The sequence below is a fragment of the Seriola dumerili genome, unplaced genomic scaffold (assembly GCF_002260705.1).
Source record: "Seriola dumerili isolate Sdu_G_001 unplaced genomic scaffold, Sdu_1.0 BDQW01000091.1, whole genome shotgun sequence".
Taxonomy (NCBI): Eukaryota; Metazoa; Chordata; class Actinopteri; order Carangiformes; family Carangidae; genus Seriola; species Seriola dumerili.
This window is the reverse complement of record NW_019174346.1, coordinates 6676461-6696317: the sequence shown is the minus strand read 5'-3', so window position 1 is coordinate 6696317 and position 19857 is coordinate 6676461. Positions and strand designations below refer to the sequence as shown.

The following is a 19857-nucleotide window of genomic DNA, read 5'->3' as shown; positions in this document are numbered from 1 at the left end:
GGTCCGTTCATTGTCTGTGTGAATCTGATCAGACTGAACCAAAGTCTACAGAGAACTTCCAACATGCTGTTTGACAGCTTCAAATTGGTCATAGAGCACTTGCACTTCCAAGATGGTGCTCTCAGCTGTCAACTCATTCCATTTTATTCCCAAATGCCATAAGATGTTCTTTAGGCTTCTGACTCCTGACTATTTCAGCGTCTACCATCTCTCTCTCTCATTCATCCCGTCCTCACTCGCCCTGATGTGTAGAGGATTTAATTACAAGTCTCAGCGATCGTTAATCATTGAGAACCCACAATCAATTAATGTGTGAGCCTCCTTGAGTCTCACTGAGGCTGCGGTGACCTAAGGTGCTGCTTCTTACCCAGGAGGGAATTCTGGGCAGAATGGATTTCATTAGCATTGAGTAAGTTGGCTCTAACGACTGCTAATGGCCTCTCGTGCTCATTATCATGGTGATCACGCCTCACCGATGCCGTTTTGCTGCATTCCCCTCCTCTCCTCTTCTCATAAAAACTCATCATTTTAGCCAGTCGTAAAAATGTCCTCTGTTTAAGTGCTCCACGCTGACCCGCCAGTTCAAACTGTGCCGTTTTATCATGTGCGATGTGTTTATCTTGTGTGAACCGCATCGTGTTTGATGTGCAAATAGTGATGCATGTGTAACGTGAATACATTTTAATGAGTTCACAGGAAGGTGAGGTGTGATGGAATTAAAAGCAGTAATAAATACACAATAAATTAGACTAAGCTGAAGGTCGTCACAGAAAAGCAGTGCATTTAAAAGACAAAATAACAGCTGTGAAAATTTTCATTACTCTGTGAGTTCATCAACGAACAAACAGTTTTTTACTTAACTCATTTCATTTAAATACCTGGAGGTTGGTGATTTGGAATGTGCCGTTTTCCATCAAGCTGATTCGACCGTCATTTCCCAGGATCCTCTGGCCGTCTTTCTCCCACTGGATGCTGGGGATGGGGTTGCCCATGATGTGACAGTGCAACTGAGCGGTGGCGCCCGGCGCTAAGGTGTGATTGGCCGGTCCCTGACGGATTATGGGAGGGACACGGTCCGAAGGCGCTGTAGGGACAGAGGTTTGAGATAAAAGGTCATACATTTTTCCAGTAGCCTGACGGTCAACCTCATGGTGGTATTTAATGGGGTTTTATCAGTCTCTAAAAAAAAAAAAACTAATGTACAAAATGGCCACAAATATCTTTAACAACAGCTTTGTTAATGGAAACTACAGAGTGATGCTCTGACACTGTGCTGACATTATGGCTTATACAAAATCCCCAATCCTGTCCAGTAGTTTCCAATCTCATTATCCATCACAAAAACAAAGCTCAGCAGTTCTGAAACCGTTTATCCTAACAATAAGATAAATGGAAACACCACATCTCATCCTGCTTCTTTTACGTGCTGTTGTATTTCGAAGCCAAACTTTCAGAGACCCACTGAAGTCGGCTGTTCGGTCTTTAGTCTGCATGTAAAGCCACAGCGTGTCCTGCCATGTGAAATGTAAAATGTCACTGGAAGAGAACATCCGCTCCCAGAGGCTCTCAGGTCCGCCTCTCTCTGGTCCTGCCCCAGTTCAACATGCAAATTGATGACATAGATTTTTTTCTCAGGCAGCAACATGTTGATGCGGTTACCTCCTGACAGACTGACAGACCACTTGACACGATATTAACTCGGTGAATATGTTATTTATTGCACTTGAAAATGTCTTTTTTAACAAACTCTATACCTTTGAATAACCCTGATTAATTTGGAATACGGTCCTGCTGGATAATTGATTATCTGTGCAAAAATTTTAGGCACTATAGATGTTTCGATTTTTATCCATCACGGAGATTCATGGAGCCAGTCTGGGATTACATGAAGAGACAGAAGACATTGAGTCAGAATAACTGTGGCAAGTTCTCCAAAATGCTGGAACAACCTACCTACCTGCCAAGTACCTGAAAACTGTGAGCAGGTGTACGACAAGGACAGGTGCTGCTTTAAAGCCAAAGACTGGTCACACTAAATATTGATCTCATTTGCATTTTTTCTCTGTCCACTGCATTTTGTATGAAGTTAACTGAATTAGGTTTGACAGAGTACTCACTTTACTTTTAGTGCCTATAGAACCATCATCAGAGACCATGTGTTGTCAATACTGAAGGTATCAATCAGCTGGTAATAACTTCAATACCCTGATAACTTCATTATTAACTAATTTAAAATTAAAACATCTATTGTATCTCTACAGGTTATTTCTGTTACATTTGAAATGGGGTTGCAGTAAGTACGTAGGCCAGAATACAACATCACACACACATTTTATCTGACAAATAAATGTTGACAGGTCGCTGCTGAAAACACTGGGGGACTTTGGTTTAAACACTGTGTGAAAGTAAACTTTAAGACAGTTTTATGAAATCTTCCATCAGCTCATGAAATGTAAAAATAGATGAGTAAGTGTTGTCTGCTTTGTTTACATCAGCCGCACCACTGGACTTCACATCGGAGCAACAAGGAGATCATGGCCTTTTCTGTTGTTGTAGCCACAGAAACTCATGAACTTATATGGCCGTGCTCCACGTCTGTTTGTCTCTAAGGTCGATCTCAAATGTAAACATTATAGTATGAGTGTCTCCAACTAGCGGAGTTATGCTCTGTCTGGACAAGTCAAATGAATTCCTGCACATTCAGAAATGGTAGTGGAAAGAGCTGAAGACATACAGAAACAGAAAGTCACTGCTTTTCTTTGCTTTTTCTCTTCCTTTTCTCTTTCTCTGTGGTGGTAACCGCTCCTCCCAAAGGCCTCGACACCCAGTGACCGAGCAAAACGACAACATTTCACTCCCCCCTGCAGTGCAACATTTTCTTACAGACATGGAGCTCGCCCTCACTGCTGTAGAAAGCTGTGATATCATCAGATAACTGCGGCTAACTGAAAATGTGAAAAGTCAACACAGGAGTTAGTGCAGGCAGAGCAGAACAAAATCCCTGTTTGCTCCCTGAATGGGGGGGGGGGGAGCATATGTTGCAGCAGGGTTATTTGCATAGAACTATCACCAGTTGTCCCCTTTGATTACATCAGATAAGGACTCCTGCTGTTTGCTCATTTGAGGGAGGGATATTTTCATTTGAGACAGGTTTGAAGGGGTTTTGAACTTATCTGGGGGCGTGTGTGTGTGTGTGTGTGGGTGTGTGGGTGTGTGTGTGTGTGTGTGGGTGTCTGTGTCTGTGTCTGTGTGTGGTGGTGGATTACATTAGCAAATTGTGAGAAATAATCAAATATGAGGCTGAGGATGTTCAGTTGAAAGCTTGGCAAGGGAATCAAGGGATTCTCGAAGGTGTTGCATTTAGATAGGAGTTAGATAGTATTTTTTTTACTTAAAACACAAACACGGTGTAAATGTCATGACTTTTTGTCTCATCCGATTAGCTGGGGAAAGTTTCACATTAGTCATTATTATTAAATTACTAGGTCAAACTAGCTGCAATCTGAGGATACACACTGGTTTCAGTGGGAACTGCTAATGATAAACACTCATCTCATTCCTTCTGATTAAAGTTTCAGCCTTTTTTGCACAAATACCAAAAAATGTGTCCTTTAGTTTGGTAGTATCTCCTGAAAACTACCGGAGGAGGGCAGTAAACATAATATATAACAGTGTACAGGTCGACAGTAAGACAAGTAAAAAGGAAAATTCACGATGTCAGTTGAACCAAACTCTGAATTTAGATCTAAACCTTGAGCAAAGCCGTCAAGTAAATTCAAGGTCTTTCAGTCACTCTTTATTTTGTGTAATCAGGTTACTGCACTCAATCCACACAACCCACCGCCTGCCTGTTTGTGTGTGTTTACACTCACCACTTTCCACCTCCAGCAGGGCTTTAGTCAGGATGCTGCCAGCCACGCTGATGGCCTGGCAGATGTAGTAGCCAGAGTCTTTGACTTGGACATCAGTGATGGTCAGCTCGCCGCTCAGCGACACAGAAAAACGACCCGACTGCGACGGCTCCTGGATGGGGAACAGCAAGATCTGGAGAATGGAAAACGTCACAAAGATTAGTCTTTTCATTCGGTTTTCTTTTTTTTTTTTTTTTTTAATTTCATTTCATTTTTACATTTCATTTACTCACATTATGCATTAATACATATTCAATACATCAGCTTGATGCACACACAACTATAAGGATTAGTTTAACACACAGGCATTGCGATATTGAAGGAAAGAGTCTTGAAAACACAGAGGAAGTTTTCTCACTGCCAGAATAAAGCTCTTCCACTTGCAGCTGTGTTAGGAGTTTGAATCTTGCAACTGTACACAACGTTAATCCATAAAGGTGGCTCTCTTGAATGTTCAAGGATAAGAGCTTTTGTCAGCTTGTTTTGACATTTTTATTTCGACTGAATAGATCATTTCAAAATAAAGATGCAGAAGACATGGAGGACAGTTGGTTAGATAGAAAAGAGAGAGCAGTGACTGAGCATGTAGTTCATTTTAGCACTTTGTAAAAGAACCGGAAAAATGATCTCTTTGTGCAAATAGACAAACCCACAACAATAAACACACAAAATACAGTAACAGAAAAAACAAATCAAGCACACAAGAAAGAGACATTATGTTGAGATGGTTTCCAGTTAAAAGTCAGGGTTTGGTTTCCTGCAAAAAACACTTCGACAAATGACTGTAGCCAGAAACTCATTTTCAGTGTTGGTCCTCTGTGTGTGCTCTCAGGATTAAAAAAATAACAACTGGTGCTCTGTGCCTGTAACTTATCTCTTTCATTACATCTACACCATGCAGACCTTCAGCTGTTAGTTCCATCCAGGGGATAAGAAGATAAAGTTTTAGGGCCTTGCTCAAGGGCACTTCAACAGTGTACACCAATGTTACTGCAAACCCAAACCTCGGCTTTCACTTTAAATGTAATTCCTCTTTATCCCTTGTCTTCTTTCCTTCTTTATTTGTCAGTATGAAGTAACTGTATGTTTCCTGGGTGTTCCACTGAAAGGCAGCCGCCGTTCCCAACATGCTACCCACATACTTCCTCTCCTCCTCTTCCTCTGTGCCTTCTCCTTTTTTTTTTTTTTATCTCTCTCCTCCACTCTTGTTCTCCCTCTCCCACACACACATTCTGCAGGCCTTCTCCAATCTCGCTCTTCCCCCTCTAATCTGTACCTGGGAGCCATGCTACAGGCACCCACGCGCTCTCATCAGGCCTTTCAGCGCATTCCAACCGGCTGCAATGCTTATCACACACTCGCCTTTCTCACACACACATACACACACGCACCTCATTTTCCCATCATCCACACAGGGTATTATTCACCAAAGCGTTAGTTTGTCTTCAAAAGTGTGCGTGTGCGTGTGTGTGTTTGTGTGTGTGCGTGTTTGTGTGTGTGCGTGTGTGTGTTTGTGTGTGTGCGTGTGTGTGTGCGTTTGTGTGTGTGCGTGTGTGTGTGTGTGTGTGTCAGTGAGTCACCCTCGCATGAAACTACAGCACATAGTGATAAAAGCCAAGTATGACAGTGAAGAACATGACAGTGGGAAGAGACACAAGCTCTTTTTAAAGCACACGGAACTAGCTTAAACTAGCATAATAACATTATAAAAAAGGGCTGCTTTTTTATCATCAACAATGGGTGAAAATGGCTAAAATAGTTTATATTACAATAAAGCAAAATTATACTGTAATTATAATTTTTTTACATCATTTATTGTGGCATTGCGCTGCAGCAGAAGCAACAAGTCCTCCAACCTAAATGACTAAATAGCTTTCTTGTCCCTATCCCTCAATACGCACCAGTTGTCATGGTAACAATAATACAATCTGTAGGGATGTACAAGCAGCAGGCGTACCATACCTTCGTTGTCATGGCAAACGATAGTAGACACATGGCTAAGGTTGTGAAACAGTGACAGTTTGTCTAGGTGTAGGCACAAAAACGACTTGGTTAGGTTTAGGAAAGGATTGTGGGTAATGAACGTGGTTAGAAACATCGCTAACTGTCAGGCTAACGCCTTCATTTCTGTTCATTAGTGTAAGCAGATCTGAGCCATGTTTACGCATGTTTACTTCAAACTATTGCAAACAGGAAGCACAACACCGGCTGGATGGATAGTCAACATCTCTCCTTTGTGCCTCTCAGGTTTTATGTTATTGTGTTCTGCACAGTGTATATGGATGATGTAAAGTGCTGTAAACAGACAGAAAGCTCTTGGAAAAGTGCTGGTGGAGTGCAGTTCACAACAGTGTTCATAAAGATATGGTGGATGTAGGTGACACACTGATTAAGGCCTTTAGGTCGAAACATAAAAATAGAGTAGTTCTATAGAACAAGTGTTGGCAGAGCTTTGGAGCCTCGAAGCCTGGCACCATGTCAGCAGGTGAAGCTGTGTCAGAATCTGTGTATATTACTTTGGCTAAAGAGATAAACAGTGTGGAAACTGAAAAGCTGAGGAGGGAAACTGATAACCATGGTGCAATATATTTGGATATATATAGTATATGCCTCCGACGTGGAGCATTTGTAAAATTACCTCTGCTGTCAGATACGAACTGACTGTGAGACCCTGATGGTGCCTCAGAGGGAAGATGTGGAAACGGGAAAGTGTTTAATATGCCATAGAGAGTTTCTTACCTGGCTGCCTTCTTTCTGCCAGAAGACGGCTGGAGGAGGGTTTCCTTTGGTGCCACAGAGGAAGGTCACGGTGCGACCCGGAGCTGTGATCTGGTCCCGCGGCCGAACCACAATCTGAGGGGGCACTGCAACACAGAGAATAAGAGAGAAACGGTTTAGCGGGTCGCAACAGAAACAAAGTCTTTATGTGTCATTCTTTGTGTGTGCGTGTGTGTGTGTGTGTGTGTGCGTGTGCTGAATGAGCTTAATACAGTGAGACTGTGCCGGCAGTGAGACTGAGTGCATTAAGGTATGACAGGCCACCAGTGATGACAGCAGCTCATAACTGGCAACTCTCTCACTCAAGTGGTCTCTGTCTCTTTATCTCTCACGCAGAAAAATACACACACGCACGCACACGCACACGCACACGCACACACACACACACACACATGCACACACGCACACACGCACAGCACACAGGCATAAATGTACTCGGACAGAGGTGCACTATCACACATACGCACGGGTCAAATCATAAAACAGAACAACACAAATCTTTGCTGCCTTTCTCACTTCATCCTATCCTTTTCACTTCATCCTATTCATCTGACTGACTGAAGAGGCCAGAAAACAGATCAACATTTATAAAGAAGTCTGAATATAAAGATCTTTTTTAACGTACAGGCAACAAAGCCAAGAGAGCAGCCTCATGGGAGCTGAGACCTTATTCTTTTATCAGCAGCACTTGCTTTCAACCCTCAGTTAACCATGTTTGAATATTCATTATGTCCAAACATTCACTCAAGGTTGCAAAGCAATTACTCTTGATTAAACATTTTTAACATAAGAGGATTTTGTGTCAAAATAGCAAGTGGTGACACACTGTGTCGAGGCAAAAGGGAAAAAAAAAAGAGGCAAAAACAGACATTAATGACACTTTAAGGGGCCAATCCTGATTTATATACAAAAGACTTATTAAGTGATGCTCTGAGGTGACTCAGAGAAAGTAGGTCTCCAGATGACGGCAAATTATCACCACTGATTATTAAAAAGGGGTATTCTTTGAGAGTTACTTCAAACATGATTAAGCTGAGATATGACACTCCATGACAATAGAGCAATTTTTAAAAAAAAAAGTAAACGCTTCAACTTAACAATAAAATCAATTATCATTAGCAGTGCTTTTTTTTCCTTCCACTTTGAGCCAAAAACCAGGAACTCATGCTGCGTTCCATTTCTCTCGGAAGTCGGATATCGGAGATGGGAATGACGTCGCGGCCGAGTTGACCGTGTTCCAGTTCAACGAGTCGGAAGCTTGTTATTGTTGTTGCTTGCTTGTTATTGTTAGGTTGGACAGTACTGTGTTTACGACAGAAGGGCTAATAAACAGTATATTACTACAGATTTCACTTCTGTTGCTGCGTAGAGCAGCCATGTTGGATTTTGAGGTCGTGGGTTGGTGATGTTCTTCAGGAGGCATTCCAAGTGAAATGTCCAACTGGGAACTTGGGACTTTCCCAGTTCAAATAAACTGAGTTCCTCCTGGATGGTTCCAGGTGGTTCAACTTTTCAATGATTCAGGAACTATGGGGGCGGAGTTTGGTGGGGCTGAATGTCACTGATTGGCCAAAAATAAACCCAGCAGCTGCTTTAGCTTGTGTATCGCCTCATTCGCAAACCAAGGAAGTAATGAGCATCAACATTAGGACGTGGGGCTGGAAGTTTCTCGTGAGTGGAAACTAAAGTTATCTGCTTTCTGACGAGTTCAAAGCAAAAAAAGAGAGAGGAAGAGAGAGCGAGTGTGATCTGACTGAGAGCACGAGTGAACGAGGGAGAGGGAGCAGTGATAAGCAAACAACGCTTAATTCATTTCACACTCAACAGGTCGTCTACTGTAGACAAGACAAGAGTTTTTCGTCTCCTCTTCAACCTCTTCATCTCTCCAGTGCTTCCATTAATTACACTCATGAGAGTCACTTAAATACAAAGAACAACACAATGACTGTACATTATTGTTTCCCTTTGTGTGAAATTTTTTTTTTGTACCCCCACAGTCATTTTTAATCATCAGACTAATTCCCATGTTTATTCAGATGCAGGACAGGAACGCACAAAGAGCAGAACTATTTGATCGAGAAAAGCAAGGATGGGGCTACTAAATCCTACGTCCTCTGTGACCTTGATTTCTTCCAACATGCTTATTGGTTACGTTATGGGTGTGGAACCTATCAAAAAGTTCAGCCCAGAACCCCAGAGGGGCCTAAATTCAGGTTTGTGGGTTACCTTTCTGATCCCAGGCACCAGGCTAATGAAATGTCTCTGGACATTGATGGAGGGCGGCAGGGAAAAGGGGGCTGCAAATAACTGATCGGCTGTCTCACTTTCTCTCTGCTGTTCCATGCCACTCCTTTCCCCTTTGTGTGAGTGTGTGTGTCTCCACACAGCCACACAAATGCACACACACACACACACACACATCTTTGATTTCTATTGATTTTGTAGCAAGTGAGAGGGCTTCCTCCACAGAGGCCAGTGTGAATGCATAATGATGCCCTCCACCAGTCCTAATTGATTTCTCATCTACCCACCTGATCTCCTGCTTCTCTTTCATTCTCAGTCTCAATTAGCTTTGGGAGAAACTGAGAGAAAGAGGAGAAGAACCAGACAGCAGAACAGACAGATGAATATTAAAAAAACACTTAACCATCAGTGAAAGTCAAAGTGTGGAGAAACAATAAATAGACAAACCTTTTTTTCTTATGTAAAATTTACAATTGCGCAGGGAAAATTCTGAACGAAGAAACCAAAACCTCAAAAAAATTAAAAGCAATAATGTAACTCTAAGACTATAAGACGCAAAAGTTCTGGCGCTTTCTTAAATAGTGTGTAATGTGACATGCCAGAATTTGACTTTTCTTTTGAGTCGTTAGGAATTAAATTTCGCTAAAACCAAAAAAGACATCATAAATAAAAAGAAGAAAAAAAGAAAAATACCACAAACTATTACTGTGACCTACAAACGCTATCTCTTTAAGTCCTTTTAGTTGCTTTATAGCAGCGTTCCGATACATCAACTGTTTTAGCCCAAAGTGAATACAGTTTGAAAAATGCTTGCTGACATTATTTACCTCAGAGGAGGCCAGAGGAGATGTTTCCTATGGTTTGGAAATCAAGTTACACAGAGAGCAGTTGGATGGACAAGTCAGAAAAACACACTTACACATAAAGCAGATGAGTTCAGAAATTTTATTTTTGGCAAAGGATTCAGAATCCCTGACTTTCCAATCTCTAGCACCGACTTGCCTGCTCCTTGTAATCGCTCACCTCAGATGCGTGCGCGAGCTTCATTTCATGCCCTGCATACAGATTTTATACCCCGCCTTGGGGATTACCCAGCCCTTTTTTATATCCTAAAGTCTGCTTCCACCACGGGCCTCTGACACCTTGACACAGCAGGAGAAGATCCATGTGTCAGCAGCGGGATAAATCACAGCTAAGGGGGCCTTGGCTGAGGTGTGCAGGGTCACGGATCAAATATGCAGTCCTCCGTTAACCCTAAAGGTCAAAGCCCAAACAAGCGCCCAGTGTTTGGATGAGAGCCGCAGAGTGCAATATGAGCAGAGACACTGAACACCTGCTTTTACTCCCCAGCTACCTCAAGGACAAACTTCCTGTCAAAGCTGATGCAAGGCCTGAAATATTAAAGAAATGCAGTGTAATACTCTCTTCTTATGTAATGCAACTCCAGGCCTGTGCACATACACATGTGACTAACACACATGAGAAAAGATGCTGTATCAGAGCATCCCGCTAAGCAGGCCATTTGACAAAAACTTGTCGACACCTGAGCATTCCACTCCCTCGCGCCTGACACAGCGCCATAACTTTGACCCAAATACAGTGACAGCGAGGAAGATTCAGGCTATTAAAATGCCATTTTGGTGCGCTACACAGCTCTGTCTGGAGAATAACAATGTTTGATTTGAGAAGGCAACCAGCACATTGCCTGAGGCTGTAATAAATAATTAGCAATAATGGGTGCACTCGGCGCGACACTGAGCTTTAGATTTAGGGCAGGGAGAAACATTAGCATCTTCACATGGGATGGAAACAGGGAGATGAATTGTAACTGAACAGCTGAAATATACATGATAAAAATCAGCAAACAATGCCTGCAAGAAATTACTGTATTTGCAAAGCATGTGGCTCGTATAATAATTTAGCTTTCTGGGCTGCTGGCTTTTGGGTACAACAGCTTTTACTGTTGAAAGTGCCCTTAAAAAAAGATAGAAACCGTCTGCATATCAAACACCATGGCACCTTAATTTTCCAGTTTTATGAAATGTAAAACCAGGCCTGTGAAAACGATGGCACATAAACTGATAACTGCAGGAGGCAGTGTCAGGGAGGTAAATTGGGGGATGTCTAAATAAAGAATGAAACACTGGAGATAGGAATTCAAAAGGAGCCTAGAGACTTCTTTCATATGCTGGATATTGCCTGAGCTGGAGAACACATAACAAGGCTAACATGCCAAGAGGGAGGCAAAAATAGACGAGCACTGCAAGTTAAATTGCCACAGCTTTTACGATAAGAACTGTCAAACTGAAGGGGAGGGAAGTCTGAGTGTGAAGTGCTTGGTCTCTTTAAATATTTGTGTGTTTCTGTGTGATGAGGACGGAATGTTCTCTTCAAGACGAGAAAATTCCATCAAAGTCAAGACATTTGGACAGTCCTTAACTTTTATAATGTCCATTTAAACTTAAGAATTGAGTTTGGCGGGAAGTTTAAGATCAAGTTTGAGGCGCTGAAGGTTAAAGTTACCACTATGATGGGATAGATCTGACAACACATTGAACCCTGATGAATATTAGTTTGAAGTATGTTTTGATGTGCGTGATGTGCAAAAGTGATCAGGTGGGAGTGGCTAGAGGGACACACCAAGGATCAGGAATCTTCACATCCATCATGGATATTCTCACGCTGGGCAAAAGAAGGTCTTACTGTTGGGGCCAAAATAAGGCGTCCAAGTCCTAGAAATTCACTGTTACAATGTCCCACTTGCCAGATGTTATCACATAGCCCAACCCCTTCCTAGGAATTACGGTCATAAAGGACAATTCCCACCCGCCTCCCACAATAAAGCAGGAATTAGTGAGGCAGAAAGTAAGGGTGTGGAGGTCAGGGTGATATGAAGCGAGTTCATGCTGACCTTTTCATTAACTGCAATCACAGTCTCTCCTTAAACTTAACCAAACCATGATCTTTCCCTATGACACAGCTACCAAAACATTGGCATTCCAGTGTAATCAAGGGAATTACAGGATTGTCCAGTATTGATATTCTTGTCTGGTGACAGGGATGATGATCCAAGTTTAAGAGGGAACATCGTCTTCATAAACAAACTAAAGCAGAGACACGTCTCGACCCGCTCAGCTGCTCACCACATGCTGCGCTCCCGCTCACACTGATCACTGTGCAATTTGCTGCACCGCTGTCGTACGAACCCAGCGTGTTGCTCAATCACACAGCAGAGGCAGACAAAGTGCTTACAACCAAAGCATCTCCCACTCCCCCCCCCCCCCCCCCCACCCACCCACCCACACACTTGACATTGATTTGCACCAACACACTGAAGCTATCACAGACAGGGGAACACAAATACACACATACACACACATACTCCCACAGTATAGGAGTTCCTTGGGGGCCTGGATGTGACAGGCAGCTGTCACAGTGCCACGCTGATGCAGACGGCATGTTTCACACACTTACGCTTGAGTAAACACACTCTCTGCCGCTGCTGCTGCATGAGCATCAGCTTCATCCTCTCATTTGACACCCTCTCTCTCTCTCCCATACGTTTTTTTTTTTTTTTCCCTGAGACTATTCTATTCTGAAATGAAGATTGAGGAGGTGGTTATTTCCTAAGCATAATGTATTATAGCAGGACCATAATTCATCTATGCTTTTATTTAATTTAAAGTTGGACCTTTGTGCCCAGGACTCCTGCCTACTTGTCCAAAATCAATATATGAATTAAAGAGCTGGTACTGCTTTAAATAGACTGAGAATAAGTTATAGAAACAGTGCTGTAATTCTTTGGGTTTATAATGTCAAAACACCTTACAGGGTAAATGGCAAAGAAATTGAATTTCAGAAAATTCAACAGGGCTGCCATCTTGCCTACTGTCTGTACATACAATATCAACACAACTCACTAGTTATCAAAATTTTGGGGTAAAACTTGTTGTTTTCCTTCCGTGTACAGATTTTCTTCCCTGTACTGACTCTACTCAGGCTCTGGACAGACTCAGGTTTTAATAAATACAAGAATCAAGTCCTGTGGTACTTTTAACTTAGAGAGCAATCACAATGAAATATGAAACAAATAAGGTATGTATTTCTGTTTAGTAGGCTTGGACCGATATGTGACAATAACAAGTATTGCAGTATTTCTCGCTATATGCTGTATATCGCTTATATGTACATGAAAAATAAAACACAATAATACAATTATGTGTTATTAAAAACCCCCAATAAAACATAAAATATGCTAATATTGTATATCTCAATAGCTGGGTTGGACTGTATCCAGATAATACATTTTGAATATTGCCCAAGCCTACCGGCTTAGTTTTGCTTTTTTATACACCAACTCCAAATGGCAGCTAGGGTAAACTTGGATCCAAAGGACTAACACCGCTGTGTCGTAAAGGCATTTAGAAAACAGGACATGGCTTCATAAGAAAAATATTATAGAGGCCTTAATTTAACTGTAAGTTTATTTAGTTTAAGTGTAATTGCCCTCCTTGGCTTTGGCCCTCTTCCTGATCGTTATCAAGCAGCATGCTTGATGTGTTAGTCAGAGGTCTTGAAGATCAACTGAGCCCATTTGTTATTCTGACCAATGTCAAGGACTGTCAGATTAAAAGGAAAATGTGACGTTTCTCCTTTTGCCCTCATCTACATGCTCTGCATTTCTGTGATTCTTTTTGTCAAATTCAATCAATTTTTTTCAACAGAAGAATTGCCCATTAATTTCAGTGATTGAGTATTCCACAACTTTCATATCCCATTTATTCAGGATTGTTTTGATTATTCTTTTAACTGTCGGGGGGAAAAATATATGCTATTGCTAATGCATGCTCATTTCACAGTGAGTGCACAGTAAAAACAAGTCATTTTGTTTTCATTTCCTTGACAACCTTACCAACAAAGCTCTATGTATGAGGAGATACTGTCAGCTGTGTAAAAAACAGCATGGGAAAGCATCTTGTTTTCAAGTTTTTCACTTGCTATTAAAAAACAGATTTACGACTCAACACTAAAGGAAATAACTAGTTAAAATGGTCAACTTTGTTGTGTGGACCAGTGATGAGCTGCTCTATTCACACATTTGGCACATCTCTGCTCCACTCTCACTTACAGAGAAGTGTTTATCTAATGGACATAAATCTGTTGATATCCTCTGCCAATGTGTCATAGCTTAAAAGGGTTATTTCATTCCTCTCTATTGGACACTGCCTACGGGTATGCGAAAGTGAGTGAGAGGAGAAAAAGATGAAATATTAAAATGATGTAAACTTTTAAAGGATCAAGCCCCTTTCAGAGACAGAGGCGTACACTGAGTCACAGATAAATACAAAGACAACACTTCTCCAAAACACACAGCCCAGTTAACACTCCTGTTTGTTGTGTTACCTAATCTTCTCCTGAAACCCATCATTTACACTCACTGCTGTGACACTGGAGACAAAAACTGTCCGGCCGCCGATTCCTCAGACACCTGTGAGAAATTGCAACTCCTTTTCTCAATGACGTTTGTCTTTCAGGAATACCAATGAAAAGCTCATACGCAGCAATGAAGAAACAATACTTTCACTCCACAGTTAAAGGTCTATTTTAGCAGCTTTCATATTATTCTATTTCACAACGCACAAAAGAAGGACCCTATTTATTCGCAGCTTTTATTCATGTAATCAGCAGAATTCCACCAACACAAGTGGGAATGATATCATGCCCAAGCAGCTTGGTGTTACATGATGAGTTTGTCAGCTTCCATACAACGCTGCTGCTGTTAGCTGAGGGCGTCTCTGCTGAAGAACAAACACTGTAAAACCGCTATATTTCACAGTGTGGAAGCGTTTTCTTCCAGAGAGGAAATTAAATTGTCAGAGCATGTGTAATTAATCAGTGTATGACTGGAGCACTATTATGCTTTTTTCATTTCTTTTACAGTGTGGGGGATATTTAGGGTTTTTATTCACTGTATTTCCTTTCCACTCTGTTTAATATATTGTGTACTAAATGAAATGCCCTTGGTGTTAATGGAAGCTTTTTCTCTCTAGTAATGGAAGCTCCAGCTAGATGAGGTAAAACATGACTGGAGTGCTGTTGTGGAAAATCAAAAGCCTACTCCCACAGGCACTTAAATACTAAATGACCATCCTCTAGGCTTGGGCCGGTATTCAATAATATCGAATATCGCGATATACCCCACCATGTTATATTACTTTTTGCACATGCTGATGAGTCCAACCCCTCATTTAACAGCTTTGCTTACTGTACATTGTGCCGTGGCATGTGATAAATAAAACTTTGAATTGCTGTTTAGTGCCCCCATCCCACCTCCCCCTCCCTGCAATAATATCATATATCGCGATATTAAATTTTGGATATCGCCCAGGCCTACTGTACTCTATTTAAAATTGGCAGGAAAGCAACAGCGATATTGTATATGTATCTGCATCTGTCTCCCATTCCCTCACACACACACACACACACACACACACACACACACACACACACACACACACACACACGCATGCATGCAAAGATGGGATGAAATGGAATACTTACTCGATGGGCCGACTGCGATAGAGTGATGCAGAAAAGGGGCGGAAAAGAAAAAAGGGAACAGAAAGATGAATGAGAATGAGATGATGAGCTGGTGATGAACAGCGATATTGGATGAAATTTTTGAACAAGGCAGAGTGAAACTCTCGAGCACCACCACCACTCAGATCTATTTAAAACGAATAATAACATGAATTAGCTGGATGTGAACGGACCAAGGTGAAATTGGCTGCTATTCAAATAAAGTGGTCCCAAAAGAAAGGAGCAGAGGATGAGGACGAGGAGGGTTGATGAATTGAATTTGGATTACAGGTGAAGATAAGAGGTGTTTTGATTGATCTGTGGTTTTTCTACAATACATGGTCATTTTCCTTTCTGTGCGTCTATTTGTGTGTGTGTGTGTGTGTGGTATTCCTAATATCCCTAATACTGCAGCTGCATGCACCAACCCACAATCAATTTCCATTTGCCTAACAGCTGCTGCTGGGAATGACTTCTTCATTCTGCTACAAAATTCTATTAGTAAAGTGAGTTTATGCGTGAGCAACAGTGTGTGTATGTGTGTGTGTGTGTTCTGCCTCTTGCACCAACAAAATACCCTGTGTCTGTTTATCAGTGCATGTGTGTGGATATAGAACTTGATCATATATATGTTGACAGATGTCAGACGTGTCTGTATACTGACAAGGGCTGCTCACATAATCAACTGTTGCAGAGTAAAAACTCCAAATATTCCCTTTTATCATCACAAATGACAGATTTCTCATCCGAGTGCCTCTCTTCAAGGGACTGACTTTATTCTAATGCACTTTCAATGTTTTTTGATCTTGGCTCTCTCTCCAGAGGGATGACAAGGCAAGGATTGAAAGTCCATTTTTTTCAATTTTCTGTCTGTCTATCTGCTTTTTTTTTTTTTTTTTTTTTTTTTTTTTTTTTACTGGTAATGGGCAACACCTCTTCGTATGAACCTCTCGAACATTTGACGATAACATACAACATGTTTTAAAGTCCTGCATTTACATAGCCTGAGGAAAATGGAGAGAAAATGGACTTGATGGCAAGTTTTTCCACAAAAGCAACATAATGTAATTCACCAAACGAAAGACAATTAAATGAGACAGCATGCTGGTAGGTGAGCTGTGGGCAATTCGTGATGCATCATTGCGAAACAGTCCATCTGTGCAAATAATTTACTCATGTATTCAGTGTTAAAATCCAATTTTTTTTTATCACAAGCAAAAGATCCTGCCAGAGCAGAGCTATCCTCATTGGAGTTTCACTTGTTTAATGATATGATTTTAGTTGGCAGCAGGTTTCTACTTTTCTATTGTTAAGACTATAGCATTTTCATTGTATCACTTTAAGCATTGTTTTTGGTTTTTCACATTAATCACGCTTCATAAAAATCATTTCATCTGTTATGATTCTCAAATCTGAACACCTACATAATGACTGTTCAGCACTGCCAGTAACACCAGCTGGAATTTCTGACAAACACTTTACCAAAATACATCTGATGCATGTATTTGTGTGTGTGTGTGTGTGTGTGTGTGTGTGTGTGTGTGTATGTGCGTGCAGTGAGCGAGGTGGAGTAGCCCATGTCTCACCATGCACTTGCAGGGTGCCCGATGCCTCGGCTTTGCCCACACTGTTCTCTGACACACAGGTGTAGGTGCCCTCGTCCTCAGCTCGCACCTGTGTCAGACGCAGACTGTTGTCGCTGCGGATTTCAAATCTGGAAACACATCGACACACAAGATTTAGCACAAAATGCAGTTCAATGGTGTCCTAGTTGTTGGTGAATTTTATTTTAGTGGAATTTGCAAGGTTATGTGGTTGAGTTAATATCTGGGAAATGTAAAAATGGGACAGAAAATGCAGCATTATGAAGCTGAAAAGCCATTTTTCTTACTATCTGAAAGGTAATGCAATGTAGTTGGCAAACAGATGTCACAAGGAAGACAGTTAAGTATTTTTAAAGGTATAGGTAAGGATCAAGCAGCTTATGTGTTCTCTGCACATGGCCAGTGGAGACGGAGTGAATTGTCCTGTACAACAGCTTCAAGCATCGGTCAAAAAATCCATCAGCGTCTCCCTGAGCAGATCTGAATCCTGCTGACAATAAGGGAACATTTTACCCTATTTCCCCTGAGGCATCATTAAAGTTTCATCCACTCAAATCCACAAAGTGTGTAAGAGAGCGAGTGAAAGAGTGCGACTCTCACAGTAGCACAGTCACAGCGTTACCCTGCAAGAGTATCGTGACTGCTATTACTTACTACCAGGGTTCAGCACCACATGATATAGAGGATTCCTGTCTGGCAGCACAGTGAGCGCAGACACAGTCTTGGCAAATTTGACAGCTGTTTAACAAATGTTGTTTATAATTTGGTGAGCGTCTCTGTGCTTCTTCCTGTTCCTAACACAAGCTGCTGTCCCATATGAGTCCACAATGTCTTTTATTATTTAATTATACTGTAGGTATGGTAAGCAGCGACGGACTTCCTTACAGTCCTTTATTCACATTTTGAAATGTAACATAACTGCTGAGTATCACCCTGACAAATATTGTTAGTATGATGACACCAGGTTGGTACAGGTGCATCATGCAGTACTTGTTGTTTCCATCGTACCTGCCCCGGGGCAGCTCTCCCTCCTCTCTCCGCCAGCGGACAGTCGGAGTCGGGTCTCCATGCACCTCACAGTAGAAATCCACCGTGTCGTCTGCCAGCACCACCTGGTTCACCGGCTGTTTGGTGAACACTGGCCTCTCTGGAATTAGACAGAGACAGAGAATGGGGAGGGAGGTTTAAAACTGCTTGTGGTGCAACTTCCTAATTGCAATCTGACTTTTCAGATTCGTCAGCGATTTATAACACCGCCTTTCATGCAATAGAAGAGTGGACACATTTGGGATAGCTTGGCTAAATTCAGATACAACTATTGATGTAGAATCATATCTCTGATCAGTCAAATGAGAGGGAAAAAAAAAAACAGAATGGAGTACTGGAGGAAAAGAGGAGCAGGAGGTGAAGGGTTGTGAGGCCGTGATAAACTGTGTGGTAATGCTGATGTCCCTTGTCTTGCATCAGAGCTTACTCTAAATATTTGTTCTGAGCCTCAGCTGAGCCTGAGAAATAACTTATCAAAGCTTTTCCAGGACAAAAAAGGCCCAGGACTCAAAATGAGCCTCTATTGACTCATTATTATTATTAGCAGTATTTATCAGATATTTGATTAAACACAGCACAGACTACGATATAGATGAGAATAAAGACAAATAGTTGCCTAAACATTATTATACAAAACATCATCGCTGATACAGTTAAACGCATGACAACACTGAGATACACAGGAGGGAGAATCAATACCAGTGACACACACAGAGAGACAAATATGCACTGTAAGTTCTTATCAGGATCATAATAAGTTTTAAAAATTGTTATAGCCTAGAGAAATGAGTGTATCTTGCAGACCTCACAGATAGCAGTAATATTAAATACAAGGGGAAGTGTCAGGCTGTGCATTTTCAGGGACCATCAACTGATAAATTAAGTGACTTCACGCTGGGTTTAGGTTCACTGTTGCACCGCAATGTGCAGAAGGAGCAGCATCTGTGTGGTGGTGGTGCTAAGGATGAGGGGGCTGGTGGGAGTAAAAAGAAAATATCAATTTTCTATCTGTTTCCTGGGATCAATACACACTCTGAGAACGCTTGTAGCGCTGCTGCTGTGCTGGGAGCAAGGCAGAGAATCAGAGAGGAGAAAAGGAGGGGAGAGGTCAAGAGAGCAAAGTAAAGGGCAGCCGAGAGGGAAACATTCATCTTCTCTTCCAACAATATCAGCTGGAGGAGGAGAGAGCCACCCAAAGAAAATAAATACAGAAAAACGCTGGACGTGCGTTTTCTATAAGAGCCATTACAAATGACTCTATAGGCTTATTACCTTTGTGTTACTAAGGGTTACATGGGTTATAATGATTTCAGTACAGAGTCCAATAAATTAAACATTGACTCAAATGTAGGCCATTTGCACTGGAATTTGATTTGAAAAATCAGAATACTGTACTTCCCATATGTTTCATTTCCCATACACTGTATACAGGTTGACCATGCTTTAATGAGACACAGTAATAATGACTCACCAAACACCACTAGCTCAGCAGGATCACTGTCTTTCTCTCCAACCATGTTGGTGCCAACACACACATACATCCCAGCGTCGCTTTTCCTAGTGTTGGAAATCATCAGCTTGCCTCCACGGATCTGAAAATGAGGGGCACAGGGAGGGGAAGGAAGGGAGGAGGGAAAAAAATGGATAAAAAGGTAAGAGTAGGAGGAGGAGGAGGAGGAGGAGGAGGGGGAGGA

General features: G+C 41.7%; 1 protein-coding gene across 2 annotated transcripts in view; it reads right to left on the bottom strand.

Annotated features, from left to right (window-relative positions):
- robo3 (roundabout guidance receptor 3) overlaps positions 1-19857 on the bottom strand; it is an 86566-nt gene that overhangs the window by 25883 nt on the left and 40826 nt on the right. For both annotated transcript variants that reach the window (XM_022745907.1, XM_022745908.1), the window contains exons 4-9: positions 19635-19755; positions 18125-18263; positions 17099-17226; positions 6651-6775; positions 3873-4044; positions 879-1084 (exon numbers count right to left, since the gene is read on the bottom strand). In XM_022745907.1, the coding sequence (XP_022601628.1) occupies positions 879-1084; positions 3873-4044; positions 6651-6775; positions 17099-17226; positions 18125-18263; positions 19635-19755 (891 nt within the window). The remainder of the gene's footprint in view (positions 1-878; positions 1085-3872; positions 4045-6650; positions 6776-17098; positions 17227-18124; positions 18264-19634; positions 19756-19857) is intronic.